The sequence below is a fragment of the Stegastes partitus genome, unplaced genomic scaffold (genome assembly GCF_000690725.1).
Source record: "Stegastes partitus isolate 25-593 unplaced genomic scaffold, Stegastes_partitus-1.0.2 Scaffold256, whole genome shotgun sequence".
Lineage (NCBI taxonomy): Eukaryota > Metazoa > Chordata > Actinopteri > Pomacentridae > Stegastes > Stegastes partitus.
This window is the reverse complement of record NW_007577987.1, coordinates 417166-432384: the sequence shown is the minus strand read 5'-3', so window position 1 is coordinate 432384 and position 15219 is coordinate 417166. Positions and strand designations below refer to the sequence as shown.

General features: G+C 42.3%; 1 protein-coding gene across 1 annotated transcript in view; it reads left to right on the top strand.

The window, feature by feature from the left end:
* The first annotated feature begins 746 nt into the window (after positions 1 to 746).
* The window catches only part of mtnr1aa (melatonin receptor 1A a), a 35419-nt gene continuing 20946 nt past the window's right edge, over positions 747 to 15219 (top strand). Inside the window, exon 1 of the mRNA XM_008282079.1 lies at positions 747 to 1214. Coding sequence (XP_008280301.1) covers positions 1031 to 1214 — 184 coding nt within the window. The 5' untranslated portion in view covers positions 747 to 1030. The remainder of the gene's footprint in view (positions 1215 to 15219) is intronic.

Sequence of the window (15219 nt, the reverse complement as noted above, 5' to 3'; positions counted from 1 at the left end):
TGACAAACTGTCATTTTGTGTGACAGCTCATGAATAGGCTGCAGAAGCTGCTTGTGCTTATGGAGGAGGGTTGACCCATTTATTTGCAACATCATTAACTAACAATAGCATAATGGCCATTCTTTGTGTGGAAACACCATCCATTCTCAAAGTGCACTTGAGCCCGGGCGTATCATTTAGTGCATGTTTGTGTAATGACAGAACGCTGATTGTGAGAGGTCACTGTTTGCATTGCTGCACTGAATACAGTCTGAGCTGGTGAGCAAACACACCTGTTTTCAGATTTCAAAGGTGTGGAGAAAAGTTAATGAAGCGGTAGATTAGATTACAATCCTTAAACTAATATGTAAAGGTGAGGAATGTAAATTTAAGATCACTTACAAACTGATTCACCTTCAATCCTGAGTCCATAGGTATGTGCTTTTTTTTTTTTTCCTGAAAGAGATCTAACCATGAATGATTCTTCAAAATAATAATGAATGGGCTGCTGAAATAAAGCTCCCACAAAGCCATGAATGAACACGCAGTGGGTAAATGAACAAGAAGTAGGACGCTCTCGGAGCTGCTTTTCCGCACGTCGGCCACCGAGCGACAGTGTTTCTCCCCCCAATAAATAAAGCCGCTCCTCTCCGGACTGTTTGGTCACATGCTGGGAAGGTCTGAAGTGGCGGCTTCATGTCACACATGCGTACCGACAAAGTGAATGGCACACGGGCGCAGAAGTGACACCGAGGCGACCAGAGAGCGGGGGGAGGCTGCTAGCACCACCAGAGCGGATCCACGGCAGCCGGGTGAAGCCCACGCTCCGCGGGGGGGAGGAAGGAGAAGAAGAAGAAGAAGAGGAAAGAGAAGAAGAAGGAGGAGAAGCGCGCGCGTGGGAGAGGATGGAGCTGAAACCCACGGGAGGTTAATATAGTATCCCACCGCCGAAAACCAGGGGCTTGTAAAGAAACGGGGTCCGACTCGACGGGGGGCGGCAGGTTGAATTCGGCACAGTTGGAGGAAAAAAAAGTTCCGCGGCTTGTATACAATGGTGATAAATGGGTCTCACCTGAACAGCTCCTCGCCAGACCCCAGTGACGCCGTGCTGAGCCGCCCGCCGTGGGTCACCACAACTTTGGGCTGCTTCCTCATCTTCACCATCGTCGTGGACATCCTGGGCAACCTGCTGGTCATCTTCTCCGTGTATCGGAACAAGAAGCTCAGGAACGCAGGTGAGTTCTGGGAAAAAACAAACAAACAAGAAGTATAGGGGCGCGTGGCTCCGGAGTGGCGCGCGCGTGATTACTCAGCCGCTTTAAAAAAAAAAAAAAAGAAAAAAGAAATAAAAACTTTAACAAAGAGGTTTAAAACGCACTTTTACTACACATAACAGCTTTCTTACTTTTACATTTTATTTCGTCATTTTTTAAAAATTTATTTATTTTCAACATTCTAGAAGGTAACCTGCGCTCGCGACACTCAAGCAACCCCACGCGCCACAGCATTAACACACATTTTGTCTTCATAAATCACTACACAGGAGCAGTGTTTCCCCCCTTCCTCCGACTTGTGAGTGTAATGGACAGTTAAACTCAGCTTATAGCCCACTTTTGAAGCGGATATAATTTCACTGACCCGCACCAGGAGAGCTAAGCAGGCTCAAAGCACGAGAAACACTATAGCAATTATTGACACAGTCTGAAGCCACGGGGAAAGCCCAGCGATCATCCCGGCGCTAATGCTTCCCAGGCTTTTCTTTTTTTTTTTTCCAACCATCGATGTTATTCCAGCCGGGCGATTTAACTTAATAATAATAATGACAACAAAGTGTTAAAATTGTTACCAGGAACTTTAGCCGTGCGCATGTACGCGTGTGGCCGTCAATGTAATTATGATATGGCTTTGTGGATTAAATTGCGCGCCCCCGAGTTTGGACAGGATTTGACGGAGCGCTGTTTGCCTTGCTCAGCGGAGGTGGTAAAACGCTCATAATTTAATAGTCACAGGACAGAGCGCTGCTGAGAAAACCCAAGAGGCTCCTGTCGAGCTCAGGTCTGCTCACACTAACTGGCAGCTACACATATCACGCTTGTCATCATTTGGAGGAGGCTGATTTTCTAAATACACTCCTGACATTACCGTTTGGCTTGGTGCAGAAATGTTAGGGTCAGAACAGATTTCCATCACAGAGCACAGAGCTCCTGGGAGAAATATTAAATGTTACCTAACGAGGACGTTGCTCTTTGATAATCAGCAACACATGAAAGTCTGCAGCAGTTGTCCTGGCTTTGTCTGTCCAAGTGATTTCTTTTATTGTGTGTGTGTAACTCATGGTATTGCATCCTAATTTGTGGAACAAAGTAACAAGACAAGAGGAGAGATAAATTTAGGAAACTGCATCTTTGAAGTTGTTCCATTAATTACAGCTAATTACATGTAAGGAGGTCATATTGCAGCAGCAAGAATTTAATCAAGCATGCGGTTAACTTATATTGTATCCACTTTAATGTTGTGTATGATTGAGCATACCAGCTGCAATTACCATTTATTTAATCAGCACATTGGACAATACTGTTATCTGTTTCGATTCCCATTAAACATCCCCAAGAAAAGTCTTAGAGGATCAAAAGAAAACCGGGGTTAAAAAAAAAAAAAAACTCTGCTTAATTGTGTTTTGCAAAACTCTCCATGAATGTTAACAAGGTCTGCGTTGGCTGGTGACGTGGTTCCTCAAGTTCATGCCTTTGAAGCGCATTTGCTACTTTTCATTCAAGTTCTGAGGATGTGCATGCCTAACTTAAGGCTCTGACAATTTTCTGCTCAAAAAGCCATTGGCAAATTGCGTGCGAATTGGCAGACATATTGATTGACATAAAAACTTTTCCATTCATACTTTAATCACCGTTTGTTTTGCCGGACCCCATCTTTGGGAATTTGATGCCACGGATGATTGTTTGACTGCATATTTCACTCAGACCGAGCACCCACCGAAAATCTCAGGAGTGGATTTTAACAGCCGCATTTTCCATCCACAAGGAATTCAATTTTCTTTTGTTGAATAGATGAAATCTCCTCCATGGAAAAACAAGTGGGCATAAATTTTCTTGGCATGAACTAAATGTTGTTAGAAACTGCACAGCAGTCCAACAACAAGGGGATAAATTAAATAACAAGTAATGAAATATACTCAGTGGAGAACCTGGCAGGCGATGCGGCCGCATATTGCAGGCAGCAGCAGCACTGCTGTCTCTCTCTCCATAGCCAAACCCTCTGTCAGCGCATGAAATGGCCAGAGAGCCAGAGAGCGAGTGAGCGTGAAGCCAACGACACATGGTGAGCGGTCTGAGCTGCATGGCTGGAAACTGAATCAGTGCTGTGAGCTCAGCACAATGCCAATAAATCATCTTAAACGTACCTGTTCTGATGTATATGGGGAATTTTTTAAACACATGCTGAGCAGAAAATAAATCATGCCAGTGAGGAATTGTCTCAACTGATCGCTTTGGCTAGGTGTCTGGCGAGGATGGGACGTTACCTCATGGGCTGTAATGTGAGATGGTTGTGTGTAGCTTTAATTTTTTCTGACAGCTAGGAATGCACAACCATATTAACGAGCCGTCTGTATCAGCCGATGAAGACTTTAAAGTGAAGTATCGGCATCATTCCAAAGTGAACAGATGATGCTTGTCAGGCTCATAGTTTACTGTTTTGTTTGAAAATGTTACATAGAATAAACAAGGCGTTCACATTTACGTTACGTAGTTCTCTCATTTGCTCAGTGAACGTCTTGCATTGCAAAAGCATAGTATTTTAAGTCTGCACCTGCTAGTGGGTCGTCATAGGAAGAGTTGGCATAACAATATGTTATTTCCACTACAGAAGAGACTTGATGTTGTCTGCAATTAGGTGGAAAAAATATGTGCAGACGTTGGCATCGGCCAAAATGAGTTGGAAAATATCAACATATTGGATACCAGCAAACATCCAGTATCATGCCTCCTTAACTACCAAAGAGAAAAACAAAATGTGTGATTGCTTACATGCCACCATGCAGAGCTTTTTTTTCTAGTGGCACAAGACTCTAAGCTTCTTCTGAGCTGTTTATGTCTTGCATTCCAACGTGGTATCACGGGATCCATACAAATAGTATGCCACTTGAAGAATATTTCAAGTGTTATCTCTGTGCATTTTAAGCTTCATTCAACACCACTGAATACCTACGTGATTATTCCTGGGGAGCACTAAGGTTCTGGTTTGGGTGCTGCTCATCCCTAAGTCAGTAGACTCAGTGGTATGGTCTGAGATGCTACAAATGTGTAGTGATGACAATTCAAGTGGCACTTATTTGTAGGCCACTTTGTGATACCAGACAATAAACAGATTTGATATACGGTGAAAAAAAGGTTAACATTTGAATTTTGAAGCATTGCAGCAACGTGAAAAAAACAGAGCAATCCTTCAACAGTGACCCTGGGAGGTTGGTTGTCAGCAGTCTTCGCTAAAAAAAATGCCATCAGGCCTTTTTCACACGCCTGTTGTTTTTTTTTACACATGTTTGCACATGTGTCGGCGGCTCGAGTCAGTGATTGAAAATAAAAGGCAGGTGTCAGGGTTTTTGCGACGAGTCTGTAAAGAATCTGAAAGGTCTGATTTTCGTCGCACTGTTTTGTTTTCTTCGTGCCGATCTGAAGGCAGAAAACTTATCAAGTTCAGCAGCACAGGAAAGTTGAAACAGTCAGTGACTTACCTACTGTACCATTCACAATCTGAAGTGACAGATAAAAACAAGCCTTAGTGTACTGATACCTTGGTGTGCTGAGTTCTGCTGCTGCAAAATAAACCGAGGAGCTCCACATTGGAGCGGGGCTGTCTGTTTTGGAGTGCGACGTAGTGTTTATCCTTTTTCAGCGTTGCGTGACTTGGCACTGTGCCGGCAGAATGTTATTTCTGATCGTTCATTACACCTCTAGATTCTGTTAGAGTATTATTGGTCTCAGTGTAATGAATATTTTGAGGAATTAATGCAGAATTAAGTGGTATTTGCATGTGTCTCTAATTAAAATGAATGTTTTAGGTTTCTAAATATCCATTGGCTTTGTTGAGAGATTCTAAACGGAAATTGGCTCAGCACTGTGGAGCTTAATAAAGAGATGACTGTGAAAAGAAAACAAATCCCCCTCTGTAGATGGTATACAGTAGATGTTGATTTCGCAGCTTCCTGTTTTATTTTCATCATGAGGGATGCTATTTGTTGAAAGACTTGTTCTGTGAGAAACTGTAATGCTTTAGATCAAGCTTTATCAGGGCCTCAGGCATCTTTGTCAAGTTTGCGGGTTGAAACTATGATTAAACTAAAGAACATTAAGTTTTATGGGGTAAAATTAGTAATGCAAGAACAGCGATGAAGCAAAGAATGTGCTTATGTGTCTTACAGACAAATCCAGATTTCTATTTAATTATGGCAGTCGGTCAAAGGATTCTTTCCTGAGCTGAAACTGGGTGGCAAGCTCCTTTTTCGAAACTGTGCTTTCATGTTTCACTTGCATCTGAAATAGAAATCTAACTTATCCTTGTCTTTTTAAAAAGTTCAGGCATTCTCAGTATGATTTTCCAACAACTTAATTTTCTCAACTCATGCTGTGCGTAGGAACCATCTGCACCACTTCTCGCTTGAATGGCTGTGTTTACTACTTGATGTACTTTGTAAAACTATGTATTCCCTGCATGGTCAAACACCAGCACAGCTGAAGCCTCGACGTGGAGTTTAGTATCACTGAGAAGACTTGTTTGAAAAGGTGGCAGCCTTTGTAAAGCCACACTGCATAACGTATCCTCTGCCAGCGGTATCGATACCGGGTGGCTGTATCATGTGTTCCCACCTCTGATGACAAGGCCGCCTCTTTGCGAAAGCCTGCTGAGCCCCCTTTGGCTCACATAGCTACAGTTTCACCCACAGTGACTGAGGGACACAGAGCTGTGGATGCATATGACTGCTGCTTGGAAGTTGTGCTGTTCTTATGTCGTTAGGTCTAAAAATAATTTCGCCGTCACAGTTCATTTGTTGCATGATCAAAGCCCTTGTTTCACAAACTGTAGCTTCAAGAAGGTGCAGTTTTGTATCAAGCAAAGGATAATGAACTCCATATTATGATGGTGAATCACAGTTTTTAATTCAAGTCCCCTTCCATTAAAAGATTGCTTTGATTATTTTTTACTTCACTTTGATGTTTGACCCGAAGGTTTTCACAGTCATCTGCTGCAAAGTTTCTCTGAGCGCACCTTAAAGTTGTAATCTTGGTTCATTTGGTGCCAGCCGAGAGCTTTTAATGTGAAGCCGTAGAATATTCTGTTTGCGTTAGCGGTGTCTTATTTTGCAGCTCTGTATGAACAGTAAACAGGGAGACTGGTCGATGAGATGAAATTAAAACGCAGTAGTGCTGGATTAAGCTTTTCTGTGAAGTTCACTCTGCCAGTAACAAAACTGCCATATGAAGAGGTAACTACCAAACGTAAACCTGCTGCGTGGCCATTATAGAAACAAACGCACATCATCCACAGAAAGTCAGACACTTGCAGCTCTCGGTGGAGTTCAAGTGGGCCTCATAGTTTAAGTTAGTGAAAAGGCTTCAGTAACTGAACAGGCCACAGGTTAGAGAGTACAAGTATGTGCTCAAGTTCACATAAGAGGTACTTTATGTCTTTTGCCAAGACATAATCAGATTATTTTCCTAACACAATAAACAGAATTTCACAGCAGTCACATATTCCATGCAGTCCATCATGATTGAGGTATTAGCGTTGAATTTGATACCATCCTGGGTGTTTATCCCATGGATCAGTATAATCTAAAGGAAAATAAAAGGTAATCCAAACACAGCAATGAATGGCATTATTTAGTTAAGGCCCGTGCTTGCCAAATGATTGGCCGACGGCGTCGTATCATTCTTGCCGTTCTCTAACAGGTATGTGGAGGCGCAGGAGTCATAGCCGCTCACTGGGTTTGTCAGTTTCTGTGGTGATGGCTGTGATAAGCATCAGAGCGGCACAGTATGGTGGAGCAGCTTAACAGTATAAGAACCGAAAGGGAAAAGGCTCAGTGGGTGAAAAACACAGACTAATTGGGGACCCACAACAGCCAGCAGGTCATGACTTTGCAATTAATTTACAGTTTGCCCAAGCTGAATAAATGAACATTGAGTGTGAGAGGATAAGGATCTCCTTCTTTTGCTCATGAGGCACTTAACTCCCAGCAATAGATTAGTTAATGCCCCTGCTGTCAGCCAGGACACGAAAAAAAAAAGGAGAGCCTGCTAGCGTACCCCCAGGCTGCTTTGCACCTGATAACTTACAGTCAGCATTAACTGCTTCCTTCAGTTCTCCTGTGTGTCCTCAAACATGTAAAAGACTTTATATGTTTTCATTAATTACGCCCGGCTTGCAGATCTACTTTGTAAAGATTTCCCGTCAGAGGGCTTTCTGGCTCTCATAAGGATTAAAACTCAAACATTAGATCACACACAGATCTAATTAGGTAGCAGATATATGCATGGCTGTGGTTCCGCTGCTGGGATTGTGTGGATGATGTTATCATTGTTTGTGTTGCCAACCTTGTCTGGCTTGTTTGCTGCTGCCTTTCGTTCTTCGACACAGCATGGGAGGGGATAAGGGAGAGAGAGAGAGAGAGAAGGGTTCAAAACAGTGCATGATTATACAGATAAAGACAAGAAAAGGAAGGCAGCAGACTGGTGTGAGCGTGTCATACAAACCAGACATACAGTGAAAGAGACAGTATTTGTTGTTGTAAGAAAGCCACTGAATTGCCATTTCAGTCATGTTGGTTTGATGCTTGGCTGGTTGGGTTCACGCTTTTGATGGTAACAATCATGGGAACCAGCTCTGCAGAAACTCTGTTTTTCTCAATGTGACTGGATTATTGCAGTCTTGGCATGTGCCACATGATCCTGCTGGGCTTGCGGCTCTGCCCAGGGTCATCTGAGAAAGAAAAATTGACCCAGCAAGCACCTATTTGACTTAGTCTACTCTTTACCAGGGGCTCCATCTTCTCGACGGTTTCATGATTTTCTAATATTTACAGGATTATCTGAACACACAAAGCCTGCCAGCAGTAATCCATTCTGTATATATGATTTGCATTTGCTGTATGATAAGAATGTAGGCTGTTTTCCTCAGAGAAAACACCTTTCTGTTTTTCTTTTTTTTTTCTTTTCTTTTCTTTTTCTGGTTGACATTCTGCGAAGCATTTCACATTCCACTCACCAAGTTTTGTGCCTCATCTCCCACCTTCTTTGTACTCCTCCTCCTCCTCCTCCCAAGCTTACTCAGCCTCACACACGCACACTTGATTTTTTTTTTTTTTTCTTTTCACTTAAATTTGACCTTCCAGGCTTCATATTCCATGACACCCTGTCTGTTTGCATCACTTTGATCCAACACCCCCACCGTTCTCTAAGGACGTTATGTTGTCAGACCGCATACCTGTAGAGGAATTCTGCCAATAGCGTTTTGCATCAACCCAGTCAGGCAATAAGGCGGCTATCACACAAACCTCGTCAATCCCAGATAATGGCAAAGTGGACAAAGCGAATTAAAGCCGTTATTTTTGCTAAGTGTTACACAATGACTTGGCTTGACATGGTTGAATGTAACAAGAGCAGGCGTCTGGCATCTGGTCTTTTTTGTCGCGACCCCCTCGTGCGTGTTTCTTCTCTCAAGTCGGTCGCTGTCTGTCTCACGCACTCACAGCGCGGAGAGCATTGTTAGCTTAAAAAAGAAAATGATAAAATACAAAAACACTATGAATACTTTCACACACAAGAGAGCATATTTGCAGCCGCTTGAGACTGCACACCCCACCACTACTCCAGCAATCCCCCCCACTTTCCATGCTTCCCTGTGCTATTTTTAATCATTTACAACATTATACAGTGAAAACTTCTTTCTGCTCGATAGGAGCTTGGTATGACGCACATGGGAAGCTTAGGGCTGTGAGATCAAGTAAAGCCTAATGCTCATCCAAGGGGAACTATGCATAACACATGCATACTGTAGAGTGCCTACAGTAGAGTGGTAACTATTTGATTACACACATACATGAGGCGGCAGGAGCTTAGAGGTTAGAGATGCTAGCTGGTAATGGGAAGGGTGCCAGTTTGAATCCCAGTTGAGAGAATCAGAACAGGGAAGCGAGAAACACTCTCATCTGCGTTCAAGGTGCCCTTGAATGAAGCGCTTGGTCCACCATTGCTAGTCATTGGACAACAGTGGAAGACTGTGGTTGGACTCAGCAGCTTCCAGCTGTGAATGCGTCAGACTGTATGATTGTTAAAGCAGGGCACTGATGGGAAAAAAAAAAAAAAATGTGCAGGCTCAGTCAATCTTACTCAAATAAAAATTTAAAAAGAACAAACACATACTGACCTCCTTATCTCCGAAAATCTTTCTCCCGTATCACTGTTTTTTTGTTGTTGTTTATTTCTCAGCAGTAGGTCTAAAGACAGGGCAGACGGGACAAACAAGCAAACAGCTCAATCAGAAAGCCTCGTCACTTTCTATGAGCCAAAGGGGTGATTCACTTGAATGGCATGTAATGATGATTATTATGGCAGACACATGAATGCCATTTGATGTAGCCCCGTGAACACTGACCCATTCAGCCCCGTCAGACCCCTGTCACTGGGTTCAGTGTGGTGGGTATCACTCTGTGCAAGCAAACACTCTTCAGATGAGTGAACCATTCAACAAAAACAAAACAACCACAACAATTTTAGCAAGTACAACACAATGTAGTGAGGGCACTGCATTCTAAAAATAACCCAGGGGTTACAGAGGGGCATGTTGTTCGTGTAGATAAATAACACAACAAAGCCACGTCTAAAATAGAAAAACCAACAAGTCTTTAGTTTGATATCAACTAAATTTGGAGTAGAAATGTCACTATTTATGATTCACGCAGAGTCTCTGTCAGAAAAAAAAACTACGCTAAAGATAATTCAAGAAAGTTTTGTGACATGATTCTCGCCGTAAACCCTGTTAAAACACTCACAATAGGACACATTTGTTCCTTCAGTCTGCACAAGACAAGATTCATTCTGAATCTCCCCCGAAACCCTCTGTGAACTTCAACGTTAGATAATAGTATCCAGAAATGTTGTCTGTTCTTGGAATCAGTGTGAATCTGATTGCGTTATTAGTGTTATTAATGTTTGTAAGAAAGGGACCCTTTATCCAGTCACCGATAAACGAGGTAGAATATGATCCGTGAGCAATCACCGGTTCAAATTCAGAGAAGTCATTTGTCACATGTCTTAAATGGCACGCATGGTTTTATCAGAGCAGTGTACAGCACATTACTACATGGAGTTCTGTGATGTTAACACGATATAATGAATTAAGTTATTCAAGGTGCTTTAATCAATATTTGCCAGTGTTCATGACAAATCCACAGAGAAACACCAGAAACACATCGAACATTTTAGCATCTTTTGTCTCATTGTTTTTGCGTTACAGTCTGCAACTTTATTGTTTTGGTTTACTCTTATTACTTTTAGCAGAAGGCAGCTATTTTTTTTTTTTTAAGCAAAAATGCTCTGGCATACCTACTAAAGGCGACCAGTGATCAGCAAGTAGCTTGTGAATATAGCTTTAGTTTTAAAGAGTTAAAAACTGCTAATTGGACTGAAATTTGTAAGATGGACTACAAATAAATGCTAATATTTACCTGACGTGTTGTTGTGTCTAAGTATGCGTCTGCTCGCTTACAGAAAATTGTACAATCTCTTTGAATATGTTTATTATAACAAGACAATGCTGTGTTTATGGCTTGTGTTTGCTGCCTCAGGTGTCTGAAGACTTCACATATATATTTGGTATTCCTCTACAGCAGCTTGTTGTCACTATCAGCCATCAGCTCTAAGTGCAGATGGGCGATAAAGTTAATACCTGAATAGTTTACACCCCTGCAACAAGGGGATCAGGTGGTTCTGCTCTGCTTGGGGGGGCATTTTGCTGACGTGGTTTTGGGCCCACATGTCTCCTTAGAGGCAAGGGTCACTGCAAATCGATACGAAGTTGTTCTGAGTGATCACCTTTATACTGTGATTGAGCATTTCTAGGTCAGGAGGGGTCACTGAACGATTCGATGAACATGATGTGAAGTGCACGCTGCGGCCTTCACAATCACCAGATCTCAATCAAATGAACACCTATGGAAGATCGTGGAGCAAAATGGTCGGCAACACCATCATCAAAACACCAAATGAGGGAATATCTGTTGGAATAACAGTGTCAGAGACTTGTGGGTACTTTGAAGCTCCAACTTTACTTAGATCCTACTTTATGTTGTCTGTGTGTGGCGATAAGCTAAAACTGGTTGATTGTGGTAATGCTGCGTGCACTCAACGGTTTACATATTCAGCATTTGTACCTGTGAAATGATATTTTGTTATCGGACCACCAATCCTGCCATTACCTTCTTGTTTGAGAGAACAGTCACTCATCCATTAAATCAAGTCTAATAAATTAATTTCCCTATTATTAGATGTCAATCATGGAGTCAGATTCAAATTTGGTTTCTCTTTGTCTCCGTTTTGTTTTGCTTAAAATCCCTCACCTCAGTATCCACTTTACAGTCGACAACTGTCTCCTCAGATTTGCATTGTTAAGGACTCTTGTTGCGGATGCATGTCACTGACCTTTGTTGTCGAGTTACGAAAGAACGATGGTTCTGAAATGGCCCTTTTTCTGATAATAAAAGTCGCAGTTAGCAGTGCAGAGGTGTACGCTAATTCTCATGAGGCAGATTATGACACATTCTTCGTGGCCTGTCATGTTTGTAAAGTAATTAGTCGAGTCCTCCGCTTCCCTCTAATGAGCAGGAGCTTAGTGTGCGAGATTTCTTCATCACAGTATGCTTTCCTTTAATGACCCATAAACATGCTCCCTGCGATTATTGTCTAAATGAGTGTATTTTGTCACACTTTCAGACACGTTCACACTTTGCTTGGGTTCATTCCAGCGTACTTTGGGTGTTGTCCAAAAGCAATAGGGAATTATGCAGGAGGAAGTTAGATGCTCATACTGTTCAGTGACCTAGTCTAAGCCTCTCGATCTCGGAGAATATGAGAATAAACTCATCTGGCATGTAGTATTATGAAGAAATAATCTGATTTTTTTTTTTTTTTTAAATGGAAAATATTGCACTGCGATAAAATTGAAGATGCGAGTAGATACGTTTGATGTAATTGCTGTTTTGGGACATTTATTAAAAGAGTGTTTGCTGATTCTGCATCTTATCATGTGAATTCTAATTTTAACCACAAGCGATGCGGCGCCAGATTAGACGGTTTTGTTTTGTCGCTGCAGCTGTTCACCAGCTAAAGCAGAGGCAGACTGATGGACGCTTTAGTGGTCACGCAAAAGTGTTCGGTGGTAATAAATCACAGGTAAGATGATGTGTAGCAACTTTCTTCTGTTTGTATGTAGATGTTAATAAGGAGTGACACTTAGACACTTTTGGAGATTAACCTATTGTCCTCTAGTAATACTATGCAGACAGGATCACCCTATATATCTAGTGTGAGCACTAATGAGAGGACGGTGTTTTTGCTGATAGCAGTGTGCAACGAGAGCATGTTACTGATGAGGTCATTAAGGATGTGATTTGAGAGAGAGATTTGTTTCCATTTAGAGCTGCTCCCAAATTGTCTGGATCCTGAGAATTGTTTAGCTCTGACGCTATCAGCTCCTCTATCAAGGCCTGCGCTTTGTGGAAAATGAGGGATTTTGGATCATTATTAGGGGAGACTCCAAAACAAGAGAAACAGGAACACAGCAACTCAGTCCCTGAGCAAACAACCGCTGATTTAAACATTCAGCAGACACAATTCAGCGTAAGTCTTGTTTCTGGCTGGCTGATATGTTCAGGTTTAGAGTTAACTTGTGTTTTTTTTTTGTTTTCTTTTCTGGCCAACCAACTTGACCTGCTACATTTTTGACTTCAGGTACCAGCGGGAGGCAGCCAAACAGTCTAAATATAGACACGATAGCCAAGAATGATAAGTCAACTCTGTCTAAAACCTGATTAATTAAAGCTAGGACTGTTTGGCGCTTTTTCCTAAAAATGACTTAATGCAGTTGGGACGCCTGGAATCTTTCTGCGTGGAGTTTGCATGTTCTCCCTGTGCAGTGTGGGTTCTCTCCGGGTTCTCCGGCTTCCTCCCACACAGTCCAAAAACATGTTGAGGTTAATTGGTGATTCTAAATTGTCTGTAGGTGTGAATGTGGGTGTGCTTGGTTGTCTGTCTCTAAGTGTGGCCCTGTGATAGACTGGTGACCTGTCCAGGGTGTCCCCTGCCTTCACCCTAGGTCGACTGGGATAGGCTCCAGCCCTCCCGCGACCCCAATGAGGATTAAGCAGTGTATAGATAATGGATGGATGTTGAGTTTAATTGGTGATTCCAAATTGTCTGGAGGTGTGAATGTGAGTGTGCTTGGTTGTCTGTCTCTAAGTGTGGCCCTGTGATAGACTGGCGACCTGTCCAGGGTGTCTCCTGCCTTCACCCTGAGTCTAGTGAGGATTAGGCGGTGTATAGATAGTGGATGGATGGATGGATGGATGGACGAACGGACAGACGTTATCTTTATCATTTTCGACATCATCCAAACCTAGAGAAATCTGTAATTTCATTCAGTGTAACGGTCTCTCTTGGTGGCCTATCAGTGTCCTTTTAACCGCCGTAACCACAGAAACACAGTAAACAGTAGATGATATAGTAAAGGTGTGAACGAGCTAGCTGTGCTGTTTTTTCATTCTTTTCTTTGTATTACTGTAAATAATATGATTGTTTTGACACCAGACGTATAGCGCTGGGCTACATGACTGAATTCACCACATACAGATAGCTACAGTAGCTGTACGGGTAGCCGCCTTGTCAAATGGTAACGTAACATATAACACTGAGTTAACCAGCATTTCTTACGCCTGTTTTAGTAGAATGAAACATAAAGGTTCAATATGTTAGCAGTAGTTATACACTGTGTGTGTAACTGATTGTTTGACTTTCAGCTCGACTCCCTTGTGCACTGACTGATAACAAACTGAGCAACTTTGAATTTGTGAACCAGTAAATACTTTTTGAGCTCATGAGACAGATCCCGCCTAGAAGCTTCATGAAGCAGGTTTATACCATGAGATCATCACATTACATCTGCAAGAGAGAGACACAGAGGGTGTGAGGCCATTATCTTGATATTTTCACAACAGCATGAAATTATCCCCAGTTATGGGGTCAAGGTTATGGTAAAAAAAAGAAAAAAAAACCCTAGACTAGAGTTGATGTAACCAAAGTGGAGACAAGTTATATCAAATCATTACATCAGAACAGCGTTTGGCCCTCAGTAGTCTTGGGATGAGAAACTTACATGAACCGGGGTGGAGAGATGCACTGTTGGCAAGACAACCATCGGGGGAGGGTGACGATGCTGCCAGAGGTGGTGAACAGCTTCCCCGCTGAGGGTGAGAAATGTTTGGAGAACTGTGCGTCAAACTGTAGTGAAAGCAAAATGTGAGAGTTTGTTCCCCCCTTCTCTTTGTGATTCAATTAGGTTTCAGAAAAGGCTGTCAGTTATTCTATGCATAGCCTTAAATACAGTATCATCAGAGCCAAAATGAGTAATTAATCATCCATTCATCATCTGTGTCCATGAATACCATATAAGCTAAATCATCCTGTCAAGAGTCCAAATTACTGCCCAGCGCTGTAATTTCAGACCAGTGGTGTGTGTGTGTGTGTGTGTGTGTGTGTGTGTGTGTCCCTTTTAGGAACAATTTCTAGATTCAGACTGAGGACATTTCTGCAAAGTGGGTCATTTTGACTGATCCTCACTTCTTTGCAGTTGAGGTCAGGCTAGAATAATGAGAGTTAGAGGTGAATTCAGGTTAACTTTGGGTGAACTGTTGAGGTTGGACCTGCAGTGCTGAGGGTGAAGGGGAGGATTAATGACTAAAGAATTAACCCGGCACACGGTGCATGTGTGCACATGCATACGTGCAAGTCCGCTCGCTGTGTTGTGAATGCATGTGGCTGAGATGTTGCGCAATCCTGCAAAAAATGTCTTTTTAATTTAAACTAATATATCAAATTATTCTTTAACCTGCGTATATAGATTTTTTTGTGGCACTTGGGAGCTGAAAATTGCATGCAATGTTACAAGATGTTG